The sequence below is a fragment of the Capricornis sumatraensis genome, chromosome 13, assembly GCF_032405125.1.
Source record: "Capricornis sumatraensis isolate serow.1 chromosome 13, serow.2, whole genome shotgun sequence".
Taxonomy (NCBI): domain Eukaryota; kingdom Metazoa; phylum Chordata; class Mammalia; order Artiodactyla; family Bovidae; genus Capricornis; species Capricornis sumatraensis.
The window spans coordinates 6700933-6720533 of NC_091081.1; the positions used below are offsets into that span (position 1 = coordinate 6700933).

Sequence of the window (19601 nt, forward strand, 5' to 3'; positions counted from 1 at the left end):
CCCAGAAGTGGCCACTTGGGTAAAGAGCATCCAAAACTGTGAAATTCTCAATGAATGGGGAAATATTTTAACATGAATGTAACTTAGTACTGGCTTCCCAGGTGGCACTAGTGGTAAAGAGCCTGCCTGTAAATGCAGGATATCTAAGTGACGTGGGTTCCATTCCTGGGTTAGGAAGATCCCCTGGAGCAGAAAATGACAACCCATTCCAGTGTTCTTGCCTGGAGAATCCATAGGGACAGAGGAGCCCGGTGGGCTACTGTCCCTAGGGTCACAGAATTGGACACGACTGAAGTGACTTAGCACAACACAGCACGACTTAGTTTTTTTTGAAAGTGGGAACATTTTCAAGGATGAGGCTGAGTTTACGGTTTTTCACTAGTTCTGGTTTAGCAGAATGCCATTCTATTTATAAGGATTTCAACAAAATAATGTTGCATTAAGTGTTATTATATGGTTGACTATTGCTGGCCACTTCTGGTATTAAGGATATTAGAAATAATTCTACACTGGCACTCATAGATGATTCTATTAAAATAACATTTTTAAAGGCCAGAAAATTAAGAAAAAACCCTATATGAATTATTAGAGGGACCAGCATGGGACAGACTGTACAAATTCTTTCCATCTTCTGCAACAAGAAAACGAAACAATGCCTAAATTTAGCAAAGACACTACTAAGGCAGGTATTTTGCAGGCAGGAAAACCTTTTATTTTAAACCACAAATAATCAGCAGGTGGCCACAACTATCCATGTTTCATTAAAATCACATAAAACCTAGGTACAAAAGCACCACTGATTATTGCTCTAGAAAAACGGCATGAAAAAATTCAAATACGCACAGTAAAAGCACCACAGAATGCACAGGACTAAAATTTTAAAGCGAGAGCATGGAACACTGAAATCAATTTTATAGACAGCTTCCAATATTAAACTGGTATTTATTTTACTCAAGGATGATGGAAATTTCCAAAAAGCACGACTATGAGAAGGTAAAATGTCCATCCTTATATATTTTTGTATGCCAACTAGTAGAGTCCTAAAAAATTAGCATTTACAAAATACTCGGTAAAAATAGCTTTTAAAAGTTGTCCCAAGAGGTACATAAAATCAACCCCAATTTTCATGACCATTCATTCTCCCTCGTTAGCTACAGATTCAGTTTTCTGTGCCTGTGAAAAAAAGAAAGGAAGACAAAAAAGACAGAGTTACTATTAAAACTACCATAAGCCAAAGAAGACTCCACCCGAGCAACATGCAGTTTGGAACGTCTGCTTTTAGCGGCTCTACTGCAAAACCAAGTTCAACTCTGGGTGTAAAAACAGACAAGGCAGGGATATATGACACAAACACTTGGCTGCATTTGCTGCTTTCTGCTTTGCAAACGACCACAAAAGCTTCGCCTGCGGGGCTCCCGCGGTTCACGATTAAAGAGAAAGAACACCACACTACTATCTGATGCTAGTCACTGCAAACGTGCAGAACTGTCTACTGTACCCTTAACTCTCACTGTTTCAGTCTGCCCCTTTACTGACAGTGTGCTGGGTGGGGTACCTCTGGAGGCTGAGACATGAACAGTTGAGCGAGAGATGCGGATCTGCAATCACATTACGGGCAGTAAAGAGACACATTATGAACGTGCGGTCACTGGCTGGAGGATCCAGCGACTGCTTTCATGACACTGATTCAATCAGCGGGAGGTGCCTGGGGAAAGTACCTCTTCAGCTTTAGTGTCACCATTTTCAGACGGTGCTGCGGGACCTTCCTTTCCAGCGTCCTGCTTTTCCTCCTTCTTCCCTTTAACACCTTTGCTAACCTTTGCTGCCGGTTCTTTCTAACAGAGGATCAAAGCACAAGGAGACAGAGTGTGTGAGACAGGGTGGGAGGCTGCGTAAACTCAGCCGGCCTCCATCCAAATGCAAGGGGAAGCGCAAACAAGGGGGAGGGGTGGCTCTCAGGGGAGAAAGGGAACCCGGTTCTGCTGAGCTTTGAGTGGGTTACATGGAGGCTCCCGTGAAAATGTAACAGGCAACTCAGGAAATCCACCGGACTTTGGCCTCTCCTCAAGTGTGTGTCTGGTGAGCATCCTCTCTTGATGCAGTGAGAAGCGGTCCTGACGTGGGGAGAGCAGCTGCAGGGGGACACAGTGAAGTCAGGGCAGACCCAGCGAGAGGAACCGCTGCACGTGAGGACCTGGGGCTAAAAGCTGGGAGAGCCCCTGAGAAGGCAGGCCCAGACGAAGAAAAAATCCCGATTTTAAGACCAAGCTGGGACTGCCCTGGTGGTCCAGTGGTTAAGACTCTAATGTGCTCCCAAAGCAGGGGGCCCAGGCTCCATCCCTGGTTTGGGAACTAAGATTCCAGATCCCACAGGCCATGAGGCGTGGATCCCCCCCAAAAAAGAGACCAAAGCCACAAAAATGAGTTCCGCTTCACAATCGTCTTTTCACACCTCAATGCACATCGTTTCAAACAATGCACACACAACAAGGGGTGACGCTCTGAAGGGCAAAGTAAAGAAAGGCCATCTGGGGGTACACTTCCTACCCCCGATAATTCTGCAATGTATCCCTACCTTAGTAGGACTGATGTGAGTGTCTATCCAAAAGTGAAAGGCACTCAGTCATGTCTGACTCTTTGTGACCCCATGGACTACACAGTCTATGGAATTCTCCAGGCCAGAATACTGGAGTGGGTAGCCTTTCCCTTCTCCAGGCCATCTTCCCAACCCAGGCCTCTTGCATTGCAGGGGGATTCTTTACCCGCTGAGCCACCAGGGAGGCCCATGCATAGGATGAGGGTCTGACATAGGACAAGAGGCTTTCCAGGTGGCTTAGTGGGTAAAGCATCTGCCTGCAATGCAGGAGCTGGAAGTGAATATGGATTCAACCCCTGGGTCGGGAGGATCCCTTGGAGAAGGAAATGGCAACCCACTCCAGTATTCTTGCCTGGAGAATCCCCATGGACAGAGGAGTCTGGCAGGCTACAGTTCATGGGGTCACAAAGAGTTGGACATGACTGAAGCGACTGACCACACACGCACACAGGACAAGGGCTATGTAACTGTTTGCTTGTATTCATTATTTGCTGTGTGTTGTTATTATTACTGTGTGTGTTAGGCGCTCAGGCATGTCTGACTCTATATGACCCCGTGGGGTGTTGCCTGCCAGGCTCCTCTGTCCATGGGATTCTCCAGGCAAGAATACTGGAGTGGGCTGCCATTTCCTTCTCCAGGGGATCTTCCTAACCCAGGGATCAAACCCAGGTCTCCTGCTTCCCTGGTGGCACAGCTGGTAAAGAATCCACCTGCAATGCAGGGGGCCTGGGTTCGATCCCTGGGTTGGGAAGATCCCCTGGAGAAGGGAAAGGCTACCCACTCCATATTCTGGGCTGAAGAATTCCATAGTCCATGGGGTCACAAAGAGTCAGACACGACTGAGCGCCTTTCACCGACACTTACCTGCAGTGCAGGCAGACTCTTTAACGTCTGAGCTACCAAGCAAGCCTTAATTATTTGGTAGTATTGATTAATTATTAGTCAGCAGACTGGCCTCCTAAGACCAGTTCTAGGAAGCCAGAAGCCCCCACAAGTCCTCCACCAGCTGTTGGCAGCAGGCCCAGGCTCACTGTTCCAGAGAACCATCTGAACTGTGTGTCTCATGAGGCAGCCACCAAACTCCACCTTGGACGTGAGGCTTCTCAGAGCAGCATGTGCTCTGACTCCCTTTGCTGCACGGACCAAACGGAAAACAGACTCCCAGTAAAGTGTAAGAACTGTGCTCTCTGCTTTTTGAGAAAGCCTGTCTCCAGCTCGGGTGAGTTTTCTGGTCCAGGCACTGAGCCTGAATCACTAAATGTGATCTTTCCTTGGATGACTCTGGGACATGGAATTATAATTCATTCACTGTTGAAAAAGCCAAAGCGGGGGAGGGAGCACCTCTTACCTTAGCAGATGTTTTTCTTGGTTTAGGTTCAGGTTTGGGGGGAGCAGGTTTCTGCAAAGATAAATGAAGTTATACAAATACTGAAAAAGACAACCCTCAGTACCAAAAGAAACAGCAACAAGGCAGCCAAAGACAACAGTCCATTTTGACTATGACGTTCATTTCAAAAGAAAAAAATGTCCTATTTTCAGCACCAGCAAAAAGACCTCCGCATTTCATGACTAGTTTCATCCTGGGTTCTCAAGTCGACGACAGGTGAGATCTGGAAGTCAATTCACCATTCCCTGGGCCAGCATAACTCTCTGGGAACACGTTTCAGCTTCTGTCTGATGTCTCTTCATTTCCTTTTATCACAGCCATGCAACAAGAGGAACCAGGCCCTCGGCCAAATGACTCTGTGAATTTGGTTCACACCGGCCTTTCAAACAGTCTAGAAATCCTAGCACCGTCACAGGCGAAGCCCATGTGGGAATGGAGAGAGCCGCCCATGAGGTATTCCAAAACCAGTTCCAGATTCTCCCACCTCTGATGTGGGTTTCAAATGCCTGTCTGAGCTTGAGCTTCTTCCTGCTTTTCTCTTCCAAGGCCAGTTCAAGGTGAACAGAATCTCCTGGCCACCCAGACCCTGGGCTCCCTAGAGTCTGTTGTTAGGAACACAATTATAATGATGCAATGTTCGCTGTGTGTGTGTGCGCTCAGTCACTTCAGCCGTGTCCAACTCTTTGTGACCCTATGGACTGTAGCCCACCAGACTCCTCTGTTTGTGGAATTCTCCAGGCAAGAATACTGGAGTGGGTTGCTGCGCCCTCCTCTAGGGGATCTTCCCGACCCAGGGATCGAACCTGTGTCTCTTTTATCTCCTGCACTGGCAGGTGGGTTCTTTACCACTAGCGCCACCTGGGAAGCCCACAAGGTATACTGTTAGCTCCCAAAGTTCAAGATCTTTCACAGTCCTTATTAGCTAAAGGGCCCACCAGGCGACTTCTTTTTTTTCTTGCCTTGTGTGTTTCTCCCCACTCCTGGAAGCAGTGTCCCCCTGCCCTGGGGTCCCAGGCCCCTCCACACAAGCCTTCAGCCTGGCTGCTTCCTAAGGACCTGAGATGGGTACAAAGAGACACGGGGGAAGTTTAAACCTGTGGTTTTTCTAAAGCTATCTTAGGGCAAATATTTCTCTCTCATGGAGCTAGGAAAAAATTATACCTCTCTCCTGGCACCAGGGAGCATGGTTTTTAAATAGAAAACACTGCCCAGAGTACCTCCTCCACTCCCCCACCCCACCCCCACCCCCCATGGAGAAAAACACTTGTTTCGCCAGTGCCTCCAGGTGTCCAGGACCATACCGAATCTGGCCCTTTCCATCAAGGTCATAAACTGAAATTATAATCACTTCAATTCCGGAAGACTGGTCGTTGGACATAACCTCTCAAATAAAAAAAGGAAACTGAGCTTGAAAAGCAGGGGCTGTTTTCCTTAATCTTCTGACCACCATAAATTTGCTCCCCAAATATATCAGCTTGCATAGCTCCTAAATTTTCAGGATATAAAACATTTCACTTCAGGCTTTGATACATTGTACTAACATGTCCTTGTTTTCTCAATTTACAGCAAGATGGACCTTTTCCTCCTAAACTCAGTATTGGTGTTTTAATGGGAGAGGAAATGGTGATGTTTTTGTAGTCTGTAATCCCACTGGCTTCCGAGGCTCTGCGCCAGCACCGCGGGCCATGATGTCAGTGGAAGGTATTATATTGCTGGACCTTGGTGCTCAGGAAAGGCCTTGTTTTATATTTTGGTTTTTAACTTAAAGGTCTGCCCCCTCACCCTTGATAAGCTAGATATCCATGCAATACAACAGCTTTCAGCATAATCTACAGTGAAATCTAAAAGAGTTAAGACATAGCTTTCCAACCACAGTGAAAATCACACCATTGGACAAGCATAACACCTTTTGTGTTGGTGTACTGTATTGGTATTGTAGCAGAATCTGGATTAACTCCGTACACACACAAACACAACCTCCCAGGTCTTAGCCTTCTAGGTGACTCCGATGTTGCTTCTTAGGTTGGGCCTCATGTGGCGCTAGTGGTAAAGAACCTGCCTACCAACGCAGGAGACACAGGAGACGTGATCCTTGGGTCAGGAAGATCCCTTGGAGGAGAAAATGGCAACCTACTCCAGTGTTCTTGTCTGGAGTACCCATGGACAGAGGAGCCTGGCGGGCTGCAGTCCACGGGGTCACAAAGAGTCAGACACGCCCGAAGTGACTTAGCACGCACACATCCGGAACACTGGCTCAACCCAACCTAAACCCGGCTATACTTCCCAACTTGAGAATGGTTCCAATACCTACTTCTTTCCTTTTCTTTTAAATTTGTGAAACAAGTTTAGCAAAAATATATTGAGAAGAAAAGCCAGAAACTGATATATATTTTTTTAATTTGTGAAAAGTTTCCAATATCCATTTCAGCTTGGATTCCCTGCATTGTGCCAGGCACAGGTGTGGGCTGAGAAGAAAGCCAGGCTCCCCTGAAGGTCCCAGTGCCATCTAGTATGGGCTGTGAGCCAAGAGGTCAATGCCTTTCCCCCTACATCTCAGTGGGCAGCGCACGTCCCCCTCCAGAGAGCCAGGCTGACCGGTCTCAGCAGCAGGAGGCAGGGCACACCAGCAGGCTGGGTGGGAGGAGCACCAGATTCAGCCAGGAGCACGGCAGGGTGAGGAGGGCTGGGGCAGTCTTGTCAAGGCTTGGTCCCTGCCCATCCCAGCTTCAATGCTCTTAACCCACGACCCTTCCTTGGGCTTAGCCTGGAGAGGGAGACCCCAGGTGGCAGACTGGAAATGGTTCTTTTTTTAAAAAAAGATTCTCTGCTTCTGAAGTAAGGTGACAGTCTATGGATTCAGAGGACTTCCAGAACATTCTGACTAAGGTATGGATTTTCTCTTTCTCATCGAGACAGAATCAAGACTTCTTGTCTCCTTTGGTACATCAGGTGTAGAACAGGAGATGAGGGCTTTGCTAATAACGTCACTCTTCATCGCACAGCTCCAGCCATATCAAACAACTTCCTGGGCTTCATATGCTTGCTTGCTGGGCTGGCCACTGTTCTTCACCAGTCTATTTGATTAAGTGAATTGCTTGGCAACACTTGTCAAACCTGCTCGAAATTCTGACCCAGGTAATTTCCAAAAAGGAAATTAAACAAAGCTCAAAGGAAACACCACCTTAGTCTTCATTCTGCTGCCGTGGACAGAAGGAATGTGTGTTTAAGAGCTAACAACAGTGGGGCCCAAAGTACTCACCGCTGACAACCTGGCTGACCGTCTGGTGGGCTGCAAATGAAAAGAAACACAAAACATAATTCTTCGTGATTTTGCACAATCAAGCTGATTTTTTAAAATTCATTCTTACTGTCTTACTTTGTTGAAAGAATAGTACGCATGAGTCCCATTAATCCCCCACCTCAACCCCCTGTGAGCACAGTTAAACATACCCCAAGTGCCCTGCGCACTGGAACATTCCAGAAGTGTCTGTAAAGAGGTGCAGGTGCACTGTTCAAAGAATTGGCCTCTCGCAGGGGAGGGCGCCATGGGCAAGGCCGGGAAGACGCGTTTAGGCTGCCACCCAAACCATCATCTACTGTGTGATAAAACGGGCAGCAGCAGCACTGAGGCGCTATTTCAGAACCAGTCCAGTCTGACGCGCATTCCTTACAAGCGGAACCAAAGCTTATACATTTATACAAAAAGAGACTTATATAATTGTGCAGAAACCGAAATAGCAGGAGTCCCCTCCCTGGTTACTATGTTAGAAAAGAGAATGACTACAAATCTTAGGCAGTTAACAACCACAGCTTCCTTTTACCTGCAACAAAATAAACACAATGATTGATCTATGAAATGCACATCGCTGAAAGATTTAAATAGAGTATAAAGCTCTTTTCATTTGGAAGTTCACAAATTTAGAGACTCTCTTGAGATTAGAATTTTTCAAGGAAATCTTCCCTAAGGATGGTGCAACTTCACAGCAAAGGAGATGGCAAAGAAAATTACTAAGAGCAGAAATGCTCTACATATTTCAGAAAAACACACATACAACTGATACTCTGCTCCTCACCAGCCAAAGACAGAGCCTGAAGGGATTTCACTTTCTACAACTTCCTTTCTTTTTAAGTGTTCCAGGAGCAAATACTCCTCCCGTTCTCTTCGGTTCGTAGCTCTATTTCCACTAGAACCGCGTACCACCTCACATATAGTAGATATGCAAGAATACTCATTAAAAAAAAAAAAGGAACGCAAGCTTTTCCCTAATTTGCTGTCTTATGCGGACTCTGCCTCATGACAATAGCTTAAAGGTCTCAAATAATCTTTTTGACGGTAAGCGCAAATCGTCAGCAGGAACCTGGGTCACAATTCCAAGGACATGGAATTCTCAAGTCAGTCTGGGTGAGCTGGTCAAGAAGAAAGGGCCTTGGAGTGTTTCTTGCCATCTCGACATGGAAGAATTTTCTTGCTGAATATAGCCAGAAGAAGCTAAAGCCGTCTTTCTTTAAACTACAGAAGGAAATGAAAGGCCAGAGCCTCCAGGAATAACTTTAACCTTGGTTTCGTGTGCACAGCTCAGAGCTGGACTTCAGGTGGGCGGGCAGAAGTGTCGAGTCAGAAGACTGTGCAGACACTGATCACGGCACAGGGTCAGGGGGTGCACAGCGCGACACACCATGTGGGCCTTCCCTCCTGCCCCTTGTCTGTGCCCCTGCTGCACGGAACCATCTTCTCTAGCACTCCTGAAGCTCTGATGCCTCGCAGGGGCCCTCAGCAAACATGGAAGTGATTGGCCTGGGTGAGCACCAGACACGCACAGCAAGAGTGAACTCCCAGGGAGCGGTGCCAAGGCCACTGGCTACTCAGGATCCAGGCTGGAGCCTGAAAAGGGGCCAACAGGTTAACCATTATTTACAACTGCCTCCCTATCAACCAACGAGCTGTCCTGAGTAAGAGCTCATTGAAGGGAAGCCAGATCTTGTGAAAAATTCCCCAACTCGACGGTTCTCTGCCCCCTCCCTCTCCAGGCAAGAGGCAGAGTGATGTCACACCCCACCCCCACCCCGGGATTTCCAGAGGCGTTCCAACAGAGCACTGGCCTGCCAGCTGTTCCCATCCAAATGACTCACTACCTTTTCATAATTCAGGTCCAGCACAAGAGTTTCAAAATGAAAAGTCTAGAAAACGCATGCAAAACAAAGTCTGCCTTTCTAGGCTGTCTAAATGGAGCCATATCTAAAAAGCATATATTTTACAGTAAAATGATTTTATGACTTCCTGCCTAAAATTTACCAGCTCTTCTTTCTATGTCAGGGAGGGGGAAAAAAAAAAAACCCAAACTTCTCTTAAATATTCTTCTCTTAAACCATCCTAAGAGATGCTCTTTCTCACTGCAGAGAGGGGAGGCTCAAACAAACTTTCGCTCACAGTCGGTAGTACTGACTTTGCAGCAGGTGTGTATACCTTCCTGCAAAGTTTCATCACATTTCACAAATCTTCCTATAAATGACTGGACTGTATTTACTGGATATATAATAGACCAGGCTGCTCTTCTCCCTTCTTTCAAACACTAGAATTCAAAGTATTCATTTGAGACTCACACTGTGGGGCAGAACTACTATTTTAAAAAAAGATTTAGGAATTTCTTTCAATAAACAAGGGTTTACTGTGTAGCACAAGGAACTATATTCAATATCTTGTAATATAGTGGAAAGAATTTTAAAAAAGAATATAGATGTATACATATACGTGTATCACCAAAGCATTTTGTTATGTGCCTGAAACACAATGTGGTAAATCAACTATACGTCAATTTAAAAAAAAACGTCTCTCCATTTGTTGATTGTGAATCCGCAGGAAAAGTGGCCGAAAGAGCAGTTCTCAGGGGAAAAAAGGCAGGCTTTTAGAATGATGGGTCGTTAAGAGTTATAGAAACCACGTGAAGGTTTGTCACTGCGGTACACAGGTGCTGGACAAAATGGAACTATTCAGTAGGCATTGACTGCTTACCTGACAAACTTCCTAGGCTGGACAAAATTATAGTGAGGGCTACTATGAAAGATACGGAGTCTTTAATGTCCTGCAAAAGCAACACAGAAGTCTGATCTCAATATGACAGAATTCCCTGGGAGAGCTAGGGACAAGTAAAATCACTGGACTTAGCTGAACACTGCTCAAAACATATGGGCCATTCCAGTGGAATTCAGAAGTACCTTTACTTTTATGAGACTTCTTAATGCCTCTGTGCTTCGCCATGCACTTCCAAGCAAAGCCCACAAGTCAAGTTGCTTTTAACTTTCAAAAACAAATGAAGAGCTAGGTCGAATTTCCCTTCTTTGCAGAATTGAGAAGTGGAGCAGGATGCGTATCAGGGTCTTGACTGGAGGATGGAGAAGACCGAGAAAAGGCACTGGGTGGCCAGATTCAATTTTTTTGGGCCATGACGTGTGGCATGCGGGATCTTATAGCTTCCTGACCAGGGATTGAACCCGGGCCCCCTGCACGGGACCACCACGAAGTCCCATGACCAGATTTACGATGACCCCAAAAGGGGCATGAGGACAGGGGATTTTGAGTCAGAAGACTCAGACGGCTTTCCTGGTGCCGCAACTGACAAAGTGAGGGAAAAGTATGTTATTTCTCTGAGAACCTTTCTCACTCTTGTTAAATGGGGATAATAACTCGTGCCTCTGTTGACCAAAACAGTGCTTCTCTGACATAAACTGCTCCCTCTGATTGCTTTCTTTTTCTTCATAGCAGATTTCTGATCATTTTATTTGCTCTCTCTTTCTCCCTTCTAAGTGGAAGCTCCATGAAGGCAGAGACTTTTGCTCCTTTGTCACTACGCAATCTGCACAGCCTGGTGCATCAAGTGCTCCATACATCTTTCGGTTGCTTTGGTAGGAATGCTCTTGCTGTTGTTCAGTCATTAAGTCAGTCGTGTCTGACTCTTTGCAACCCCCTGGACTCCAGCACATCAGGCTTCCCTATTCTTCACCATCTCCCAGAGTCTGCTCAAACTCATGTCCACTGAGTCAGTGATGCCATTCAGCCACCTCATCCTCTGTTGCCCCCTTCCCCGCCTGCCCTCAATCTCCCCCAGCATCAGGATCTTTTCCAATGAGTCGGCTCTGTGCGTGGCCAACTAGCTCTATGGAAATCCCAAAGTGCTCTCTCCCCTTGTTCCAGGGTTAAATTAAGGGTCAGCTCAAACAATGGAGGTGAAAGGGCTTAGGACTCTGCCCAGTGTAATGACTGTAGCCTATCACTTTGGTCATTTATTGTCCAGATACTATACTCTGCACTATGACCTTCAAATACCACTGAGAAGATTTTCAAAAGGAGATCCTCCTTTGTAACTGATATTTATTGACTGTAGACTAGGTTGGGCACACTCAGTGACATAACTAGAAAACCCCATCAATTCAGCAGGGAAAATCAATCAATATATGATTAAACAGTTCTTATCCCAAAGCACTTCTAATTAACCAACCTTTTTACTTTTTAAACAATTGTGTTGGTGTCCTGAAGACAAATCATAAGTTTTAATCTGATCCTGATTTAAATGATAGGAAGAGTCTTTTCTAGGAAAGATTTCTGATAGCAGCAAGATAATACATGCAATCAGATAAAACATTAAAAATAATAATGTAAAAATATAAGTAGTAAAAATTCTGAGGCTAAAAGAATATGCATAAGACAACTGTATGAGCAAGAATCTTGTTCATATATTCTAACCAGCTTGCTTTTAGTGCTGAAAGGAGGGAAAAGTTCTCACTGTCCACGATCTGTTGTATGTAATGGTTTCTAGGTTTTCTGACAGATCAATTTAAATAGCAGTCCCCAAGGAGAAACCCAACTGCATTTGTGCCGAAAACCTAAAAACATTAAGGCGTATTACACTTAGTCAACTGTCCTACAGATTATATTTCACCATTTTCCAGAAAATTCAAGCACTGGAACTTTGGTATAACATTTTTTTGTTTGGTTCTACCATTTGTTTGGACTTCCCTTGTGGCTCAGCTGGTAAAGAATCTGCCTGCAATGTGGGAGACCTGGGTTTGATCCCTGGGTTGGGAAGATCCCCTGAAGAAGGGAAAGACTACCCACTCCAGTATTGTACAGTCCATGGGGTCGCAAAGAGTTGAATACTACTGAGTGACTTTCATATGGCAGTCCACTCCAGCACTCTTGCCTGGAAAATCCCATGGCCGGAGGAGCCTGACAGGCCACAGTCCACGGGGCCGCAAAGCGTCGGACACGACTTCACTTTCACTTTCACCATCTGTTTAGTGACTTGACCTTGGACTGCCAGTTTTACCTCCCAAGCTCTGCTAGACACTGAGAACTGGGTAAATGCACGGCGGGGACTTGGCTATAAGCAGTTCTGCTTGTTCTGGTTTTGAAGTATTTCTTTACAGATTCTGTTGAAGATTTTCCACTCGGCAGAACGAACTTCCTTTTACAAACCATGTGTAGGGGTTTTGCTCTCATGACCACCTCTGAATTATTAACACAATATGAGTCACCCAATCAGACTCTGTAACTAGATATTGTTTTCGTCTCTCTCCTGACCCCTTTGAGTTTGTAAGTTCAAGGGTTAAGAGCCGCAGTGTTTCCACACACCGTAAGGCTCTGTGCAAAAGGGAATGGCTGTCATCACAGTTACCATCTCATTCGCTACTTTTCTAGCTCGTCTCCTTTCAGAAGTTCGTGATATTGCCACGGAAGGTCAAAGGCAAGTATCTCTTCCAAGTTCCTAGCCTTTTGGAGTTTTCTGTATTTTCACACAGAGCTTCTTTGACTTATTATCTAATTATCCCCAAACCTACGAATTTTCCTGGTTCGAAGTAAAAAACTTTAAAATTCTGGCATTTTACATATCTTTTGTAGTTTCTGACTTTAAAAGACGACTGCTTTTAGGCAAATATTCAGAGCCCAAACGGTAATTTATAGTTCACTCACTGGAGTGGAGAATTTATTAAATCAACAGTCTTTCATTTCCGTACTGTGAAAGGCGGACTTTGTTCTCCTTGATGAATTTACCTATTATCTCACTCTTTGCCCAGAAGGAATTCTCAGTATCTGCTTTAACAGACAGCAGTACGGACAAGTAGAAACATAAACATGCTAAGTGGAAAACACCTCCTGAGTGCCCCTAACTGAAATCTGCCCGGGCCAAGGGCGGAAACACAGCCACACTTCTATCTCTGGTTTACGTAGTCTCAACAATCCAGTTTAGAAGAGCAGTCATTCAGATGCAGACAGTCATAACAATACTAGAAATTCCAGTTAATAATTGAATACAGGATGTCAAAGACACACTTACCTCCTGTTTAGTTACTTTGGATCCATCCTTGCCCTCTGTATTCTCTGGAGACTAAAAAGAAAATATTTGGGTGAATTGTATTTAAGTTGGAAAATGCATATTAAAAGACTACATAAGCCAATGATAATTTCCAGGGAAAAGTAAATTTGTAAAAGGATATGTTTTACACACACACACACACACACACACACACACACACAGAGCATTTATCTGCATAACTGCTCTAATATTACACCAGAATTGTTGCAAGAACTGATCTGAGCCCCTGTTCTCAATGTACATTCACTTGAAGCAATTTTCATTGATTTCTCTTGCCACCGGGGGGAAGAACAGGGAGCCAATAGTCACTTTGTTCCCTAAGATGAGAGCAGGAAAAGCCCAGGCCAAGCGCAAAACTGTTATTTTCACCCCATACTCAGCTAGCTTTGATTTCTAGCCCATTTCCTGATAAGACTTGACACATTTATCATGAATTCCCATTTTTCCATCAGTAACTCCAGGGTCTCTCCCACACTCCCAGCCCCAGCGGAACAGCCCAGCACCCAGCCATGCTAGCTGATTTCTTTCCAGAGTTTGATCCATCCCCCCGGGGAAGCATCTGCCCACTCTTGTGACAGCTCCTTTCCAGACTCCATAAATACACTTAGATTTATAAGACAAATCAATTATGTCCATATATTTTTATTGGCTAGACAATAAATAAGATGAAAACACTTCAAATAATCAGAAAATTAAAACTATTTGACACAACACAGGAATAGAGTGGGCTTCCCAAGTGGTGCTAGTGGTAAAGAACCTGCCTCCCAGTGCTGGAGACCTAAGGGACGTGGGTTCAAGCCCTGGGTGGGGAAAAGCCCCTGAAGAAGGGAACGGCTACCCACTCCAGTATTCTTGCCTGGAGAATCCCATGGACAGAGGAGCCTAGTGGGCTACGACTAGGGTCTCAAAGAGTTGGACACGACTGAAGTGACTTAGCAGAAAAGCGTGCAGGAACAGAGGAGTGGCTCAGACGCTGAAGAATCTGCTTGTGATGCAGGAGAACCAGGTTTGATCCTTGAGTCGGGAGGATCTCCTGGAGAATGGAAGGGCTGCCCACTTCAGTACTCTTGTCCGGAGAATTCCATGGACAGAGAAGCCTGGTGGGGCTACACTCCACAGGGTCACAAGGAGTCGGACACAACTGAGACTAACACACACAGAGGAAGAGTTCCCAGGACAAAAAAAAATACAAATAGCAAACTGACATTTGACGCAATGCATGGCTTAGGAAAAGAAACCAGCTGTGTGGTAATGCCTAGTCTGATAAAATGAGAAAAACATTTAAAAGCTCCTCAAACCCACTGTTTGCTGGGGTTGGTGACACTGTAAATCAATTTATTTTCAAAGAACAATCTGGCAATATAAAAAAGACACAGAGGACTGATGTAATGATGGAGTAATTCTGACTCTGGAACCGAGAGTCACAGAAAGAAACAAGAAGCTTTGTAAAAATACCATTTTATTTGTACTCTAATATGAAATAATTGGAAACAACTCACAGGATCAGTAAATAACAGACAAATGTTTAGATAAACAACGTAATTATTAATGTTATGGGATTAAAAATAGTTAAGCTATGTGAACATATGGAAAGTCCACATAAAGTAAGATTAAATTTAAACACTTAGGTTACAGGAAAATCCCCGGCAGACCAGTGGTTAGGACTCCACACTTTCACTGCGGAGGGGCTGCGTTCAATCTCAGGTAGAGGAACTAAGATCACGTGAGCTGCACAGTGCGGCCAAAAAACTATTAATAAATAAACGCTTGGATTATAAAGTAATATGTAAAAGTCAGGTCAGAAGTAGATAAGTCTTTGAGAAAGACAAAACCTTTTCTTCAATGCAAACAACACAGTAAGCCTCTTCTTCCCTGGGGCTGCCTGTTAGCCAGTTTACGGATTTCTCTCTCTTCAGAACCTCCCAGATCCCTGGAGTTCTCTCGTGTTTCCACACCAACCGTTTTCCCCCTCATCCGTGCAATCCTCTCTATCATCAAGGAAAAGAGAGCTTCTCTTTCCTCTCCCCACTCTCTGGCGCAGGAATGTCTGGCTCACAGGTCTTGTGCTGCATCAGCCGGCTGAGTTAGAGACAGGAAAATCTTGAGAAAGTCTAATAGGCGAGCCATTTGGCTTTGCCCATTTCCCCAGTTACCAATGTGACCCGCCTGGCCACAACCAGACGCTGTGTTGTCTGAAGTGCTGGGCTCTCATCCTTACTTATCAGGCCACTCAGGAGATCTGATCTGGGCTACCCTCTACCTGTAACTGACAGGCTTTTAAAGCAGCAGCACACAGCTACTACTTATTTGTTTTTTGGCCATGTGGGATGTTAAGTTTCTTGACCAGGGATTGAATCCACCCTCCCTGCATTGTAAGCGCAGAGTCTTAACCACTGGACTTCCAGGGAAGTCTCCACACAGCTTCTATTGACATTAAATGACAGTAAAATCTTTTTTCCTGAAACTGATGTTATCCACAATTTTTTTTCCCTTAAACTGATATTAATGACATTATGTTCAATATGCTTCCAGGCAGTGGATTTGTGACAGCAATATGACTGATCACTCTCTAAACTGACCTAATATTGTTCGTATTGGATGCCAATTACTGAAAAAGAGAAACCTGGGAACCACCCCTCCCCCCAAAAAAAGGCAGGTATAACTGACTATGTTAATACTTCCAGATGAATGAATGAGCCTAAGCCTGGAGACGGAAGAGAGGCAACTGTAGCACAGCTGGTTTCTCTGGCAACTACTCCCCGAGATCACTCTATACACAAGCACATAGCAAACTGGTAGGCAGGAACAACCCAAATGATCTTCACCCTGGCGTCAGTGGGGTTCTGCGGCACACATGCAGGTCCAGACACACTTCACTCTCGGCTCCCTAGCTCAGAGCCATGTGGTCTGGGACAGTGACCTGATCATGTGACTCCGTCTCTTTCTCTGATCGATGATAGTGACACCTAACTCAAAGGGTCATCTTTACGATCAAGCGAGATACTGGGGAGAGCATTTCATAGACCGAATGGCTATACAAATGTTATACAACAAAACATATAGCAGGATACTGGCTGCTTGGGGCTGGTGCACTGAGATGACCCAGAGAGATGGTACGGGGAGGGAGGAGGGAGGGGGTTCAGGATGGGGAACACGTGTATACCTGTGGCGGATTCATGTTGATGTATGGCAAAACCAATACAATATTGTAAAGTAGTCAACCTCCAATTAAAATAAATACATTTATATTTAAAAAAATAATAAAAAAATATATAAGACCTTAATGAGTCTTTTTTTATAGCAACAATTTTTATTTGAGCATAGAGGTAAAATAACCACCTTTTAATCCTGAAATTCTAGACTTCCGTATTTGTGACTAATATCTATTCAGCCATATTTGTCATTATTAATGAGTCTGTAAATTATCAAATATGATATATTAAATTCAATGGAGCCTTGAGGTTGAACACAATCCCCTACACCAGATTCCCTGCAACCCTGTCATCTGCTTCTGTTACACAGAGTAACAGGCATACAATTTCAGAAGGACCTACCACCTTTCAGGCTGTCTTATCACACACTGCTAACACTTAGCCATGAGGCTGAAGCGAGCAGGAGGTCATGGTATAAAGGAATCAAAAGAGAAGCCCAAAGCTTTCGTCTAAGATTTTGAGGAATAAAAATGAAGAAAAGGGAGAAATAAGGCTTGGGGGTGTACACAGATGATCTCAGATATACTTCAACCACCTTGTGAACAGAAGGGAAGGACGAAGTGAGTGAGACAGGCTGCAGGGGGTTCCAAGGCAGACGGGTTCTTGCCCACTCCCCTAGACAGGGCAGCCTCACGCTAATCTAGTTTGAATGCAGAATGGCCAAGAAGGCAGAGAACCATGGCTTAACAAAAAAGATCTTATTCACACATCTGAGGCTCCTTCAGCATCCAACTGGATGGGGGCTGAACTGAGAACCAGCAAGGGGTAGGGGACACATGTGGTGGCCTGATGGAAGGCACAGCGGGGATTCTGGGGGAGTCCCTAGGTGGCAGGTGGCACAAGTCAGCAGGCAGCTGGATCACCTGGTAACCCAATGAAAAAGGAGAATCAGTTGAGAACACAAACTGTGCATGGCAAAAATCAACAGGTAGTTGAACTTTTTAAAACTGCAAGTTCTGAAAATGAAAGCAGGCTCCTTGAAATTAAAAAGAACTCAAAAGGTAAAGTCTAGACCAGGTACAGCAGAAGAAATAATGAATTGTCATGGAGTGCTGAGGAACTAGCCCAGAATGTAACAAACAGCAATAATGAGATAAACAGTATGAAAGAGAGGTTAGGAGACATGGTGGTTAACTGCAAGGATCCACATATGTTTAATAGACTTTCAGAAGCAGAGACCAGAGACACTGGTAGGAAGGCAAAGGCATAACGGGTGAGAAGTTTCCCAAACTGGTCATGAGTCTCCAGATGAAAAACTCACACCAAGGAACAAACTGGAAACAAAGCAAAGCAAACATATACAATGAGACATAATGAAACCACAGAAGATCGAAGAAAATGAAGAAAGCCGTTAAAAGTTTCCAGAATTAAGAGATGGATTATTTTCAAAGAATTAACTTCTCACCAGAATCTGTAAGCAGGAAACTCCAGAGAAATGTTCAAGGAGTTGAGGAAAACTGTCAGCCTAAAATTTTACACCCAGCTATCATTCAAGAGTGAAGGTAAATGAAGGTATGTCATAACATAAATACTAAGAGAGTTTACTGCCAACAGAGTCTCTCTTTCAACAAGATCTAAACCTAAAGGAGCAAATCCAGCAAGAAGAAAAGAGAACTGACACGAAAGAAAAATGTGTAAGAAAAAAGTATACAATATACTGGCAAATCTATTAATTGTAGATACTAATATCTATTTTTTGTGTGTTTAAAATATTTCAATAGAAATCACAGACTAGTGTTGCCCTATAAAATTATAAAACATAATTTTAGATTTTCTAATAGCCACATGAAGAAAGTAAAAAGACAAAGGTGAAACTAATTTTGATAGTATATTTAGCTGAAGATAACAAAAACTTTATCATTTCAACATGCTATCAAGATTCAAATTATTAATCAGATACGTGACAAACGTTCCTCACACTAAATCCTCAAAACTTGGCATGTATTTCACATTTACAGCACACTTCCACTCAAATGCCAAGTTTTCACTACGAATATCTGACCCATATTTAGAGGTCATAAACTATATTGTATTTTCACATATCCAGGTTGTTGCAAACATGTTTAAAACCTCCCAGTAACTGAATCGAATATCAGCTTTTAAATTTAAATTGATGAAATTAAAACTTTTTAAACTTGGCTCATTCTTTCTCAGTGGCTAACAGCCTCGTGTAGTTAGTGGCTGCCATCCTGGGTGGCACAGGTCTAGACAGTAACAGCCATAAAAGATGAGAAGAGGGGGAACAGAGCATCTCCACCTCCAGCATGGGAGGGTCCTGGTTTCGTTCTGGAGGATTATACAGACACAGAATCATTTTAGATCACACTAAAATAAAAATTTAAAGACAGGCATTATGCTTTTTAAGAAAATAAAAAGAATCTATACACTTAACAAATCAGGAGGAGTGAAATAAAGCAAATTTTACAAATCAAAGGCAAGGAAGAAAAGAGGAAAACACATGATAAACATAAACCACAAAACAAGTCATTAGAAAAAGTCCACATATATTAGTTATCATAATATACCTAAACAAGTTACACCCATTCATTATAATGTCAAATAACAAAAGAAACAGAATGCAGTATGTGATTACTTATAAATTTCAAAACATGCACAAATCAATTATCATGGATTTACATATAACATACGCATCGTGAACATCTAAAATCATGACCTGCAAAGATATACAATCAATTCATGATCAAGGTTATCTTCAGGAAGGTTCACAAGGGAAGGGAATCAAGGAGGTGTCTTGAACTTAAACTTTATAACATTTTATTCTTAGAAAGATCTGAAGCAAAGAGGATAAAAAACGGTCAAATGTGTGAATTCTGAATGATGGGTAAATAGGCATGTCATATTATTTTCTGAATTTTTCTGTATTTAAAACTCCCAAAGTATTACCAATATTCAAGGGGAAGAGGGGTGGAAGTAAAGCCCAGTTGGCAGTGCCACACCTCCTGCCAACACAAATTCCACAACTATTAGTGTTTCTTGTGTTTCTTACAAGTCTGGGCAGACACCACCTCTTCCTCTTC

The 19601-nt window shown here is 43.9% G+C and overlaps 1 protein-coding gene across 3 annotated transcripts in view; it reads right to left on the reverse strand.

Annotated features, from left to right (window-relative positions):
• Positions 1-710: 710 nt before the first annotated feature.
• Positions 711-19601, reverse strand: part of HMGN3 (high mobility group nucleosomal binding domain 3) — a 34313-nt gene continuing 15422 nt past the window's right edge. The window contains exons 2-7 of one of the 3 annotated variants that reach the window (XM_068985234.1): positions 13313-13363; positions 7243-7272; positions 3945-3995; positions 1719-1835; positions 1512-1598; positions 711-1173 (exon numbers count right to left, since the gene is read on the reverse strand). In XM_068985234.1, the coding sequence (XP_068841335.1) occupies positions 1135-1173; positions 1512-1598; positions 1719-1835; positions 3945-3995; positions 7243-7272; positions 13313-13363 (375 nt within the window). In that variant the 3' untranslated portion in view covers positions 711-1134. Of the gene's footprint in view, positions 1174-1511; positions 1599-1718; positions 1836-1859; positions 2133-3944; positions 3996-7242; positions 7273-13312; positions 13364-19601 lie in introns of those variants that run through there. The other 2 variants (XM_068985236.1, XM_068985235.1) reach the window with 2 other exon arrangements.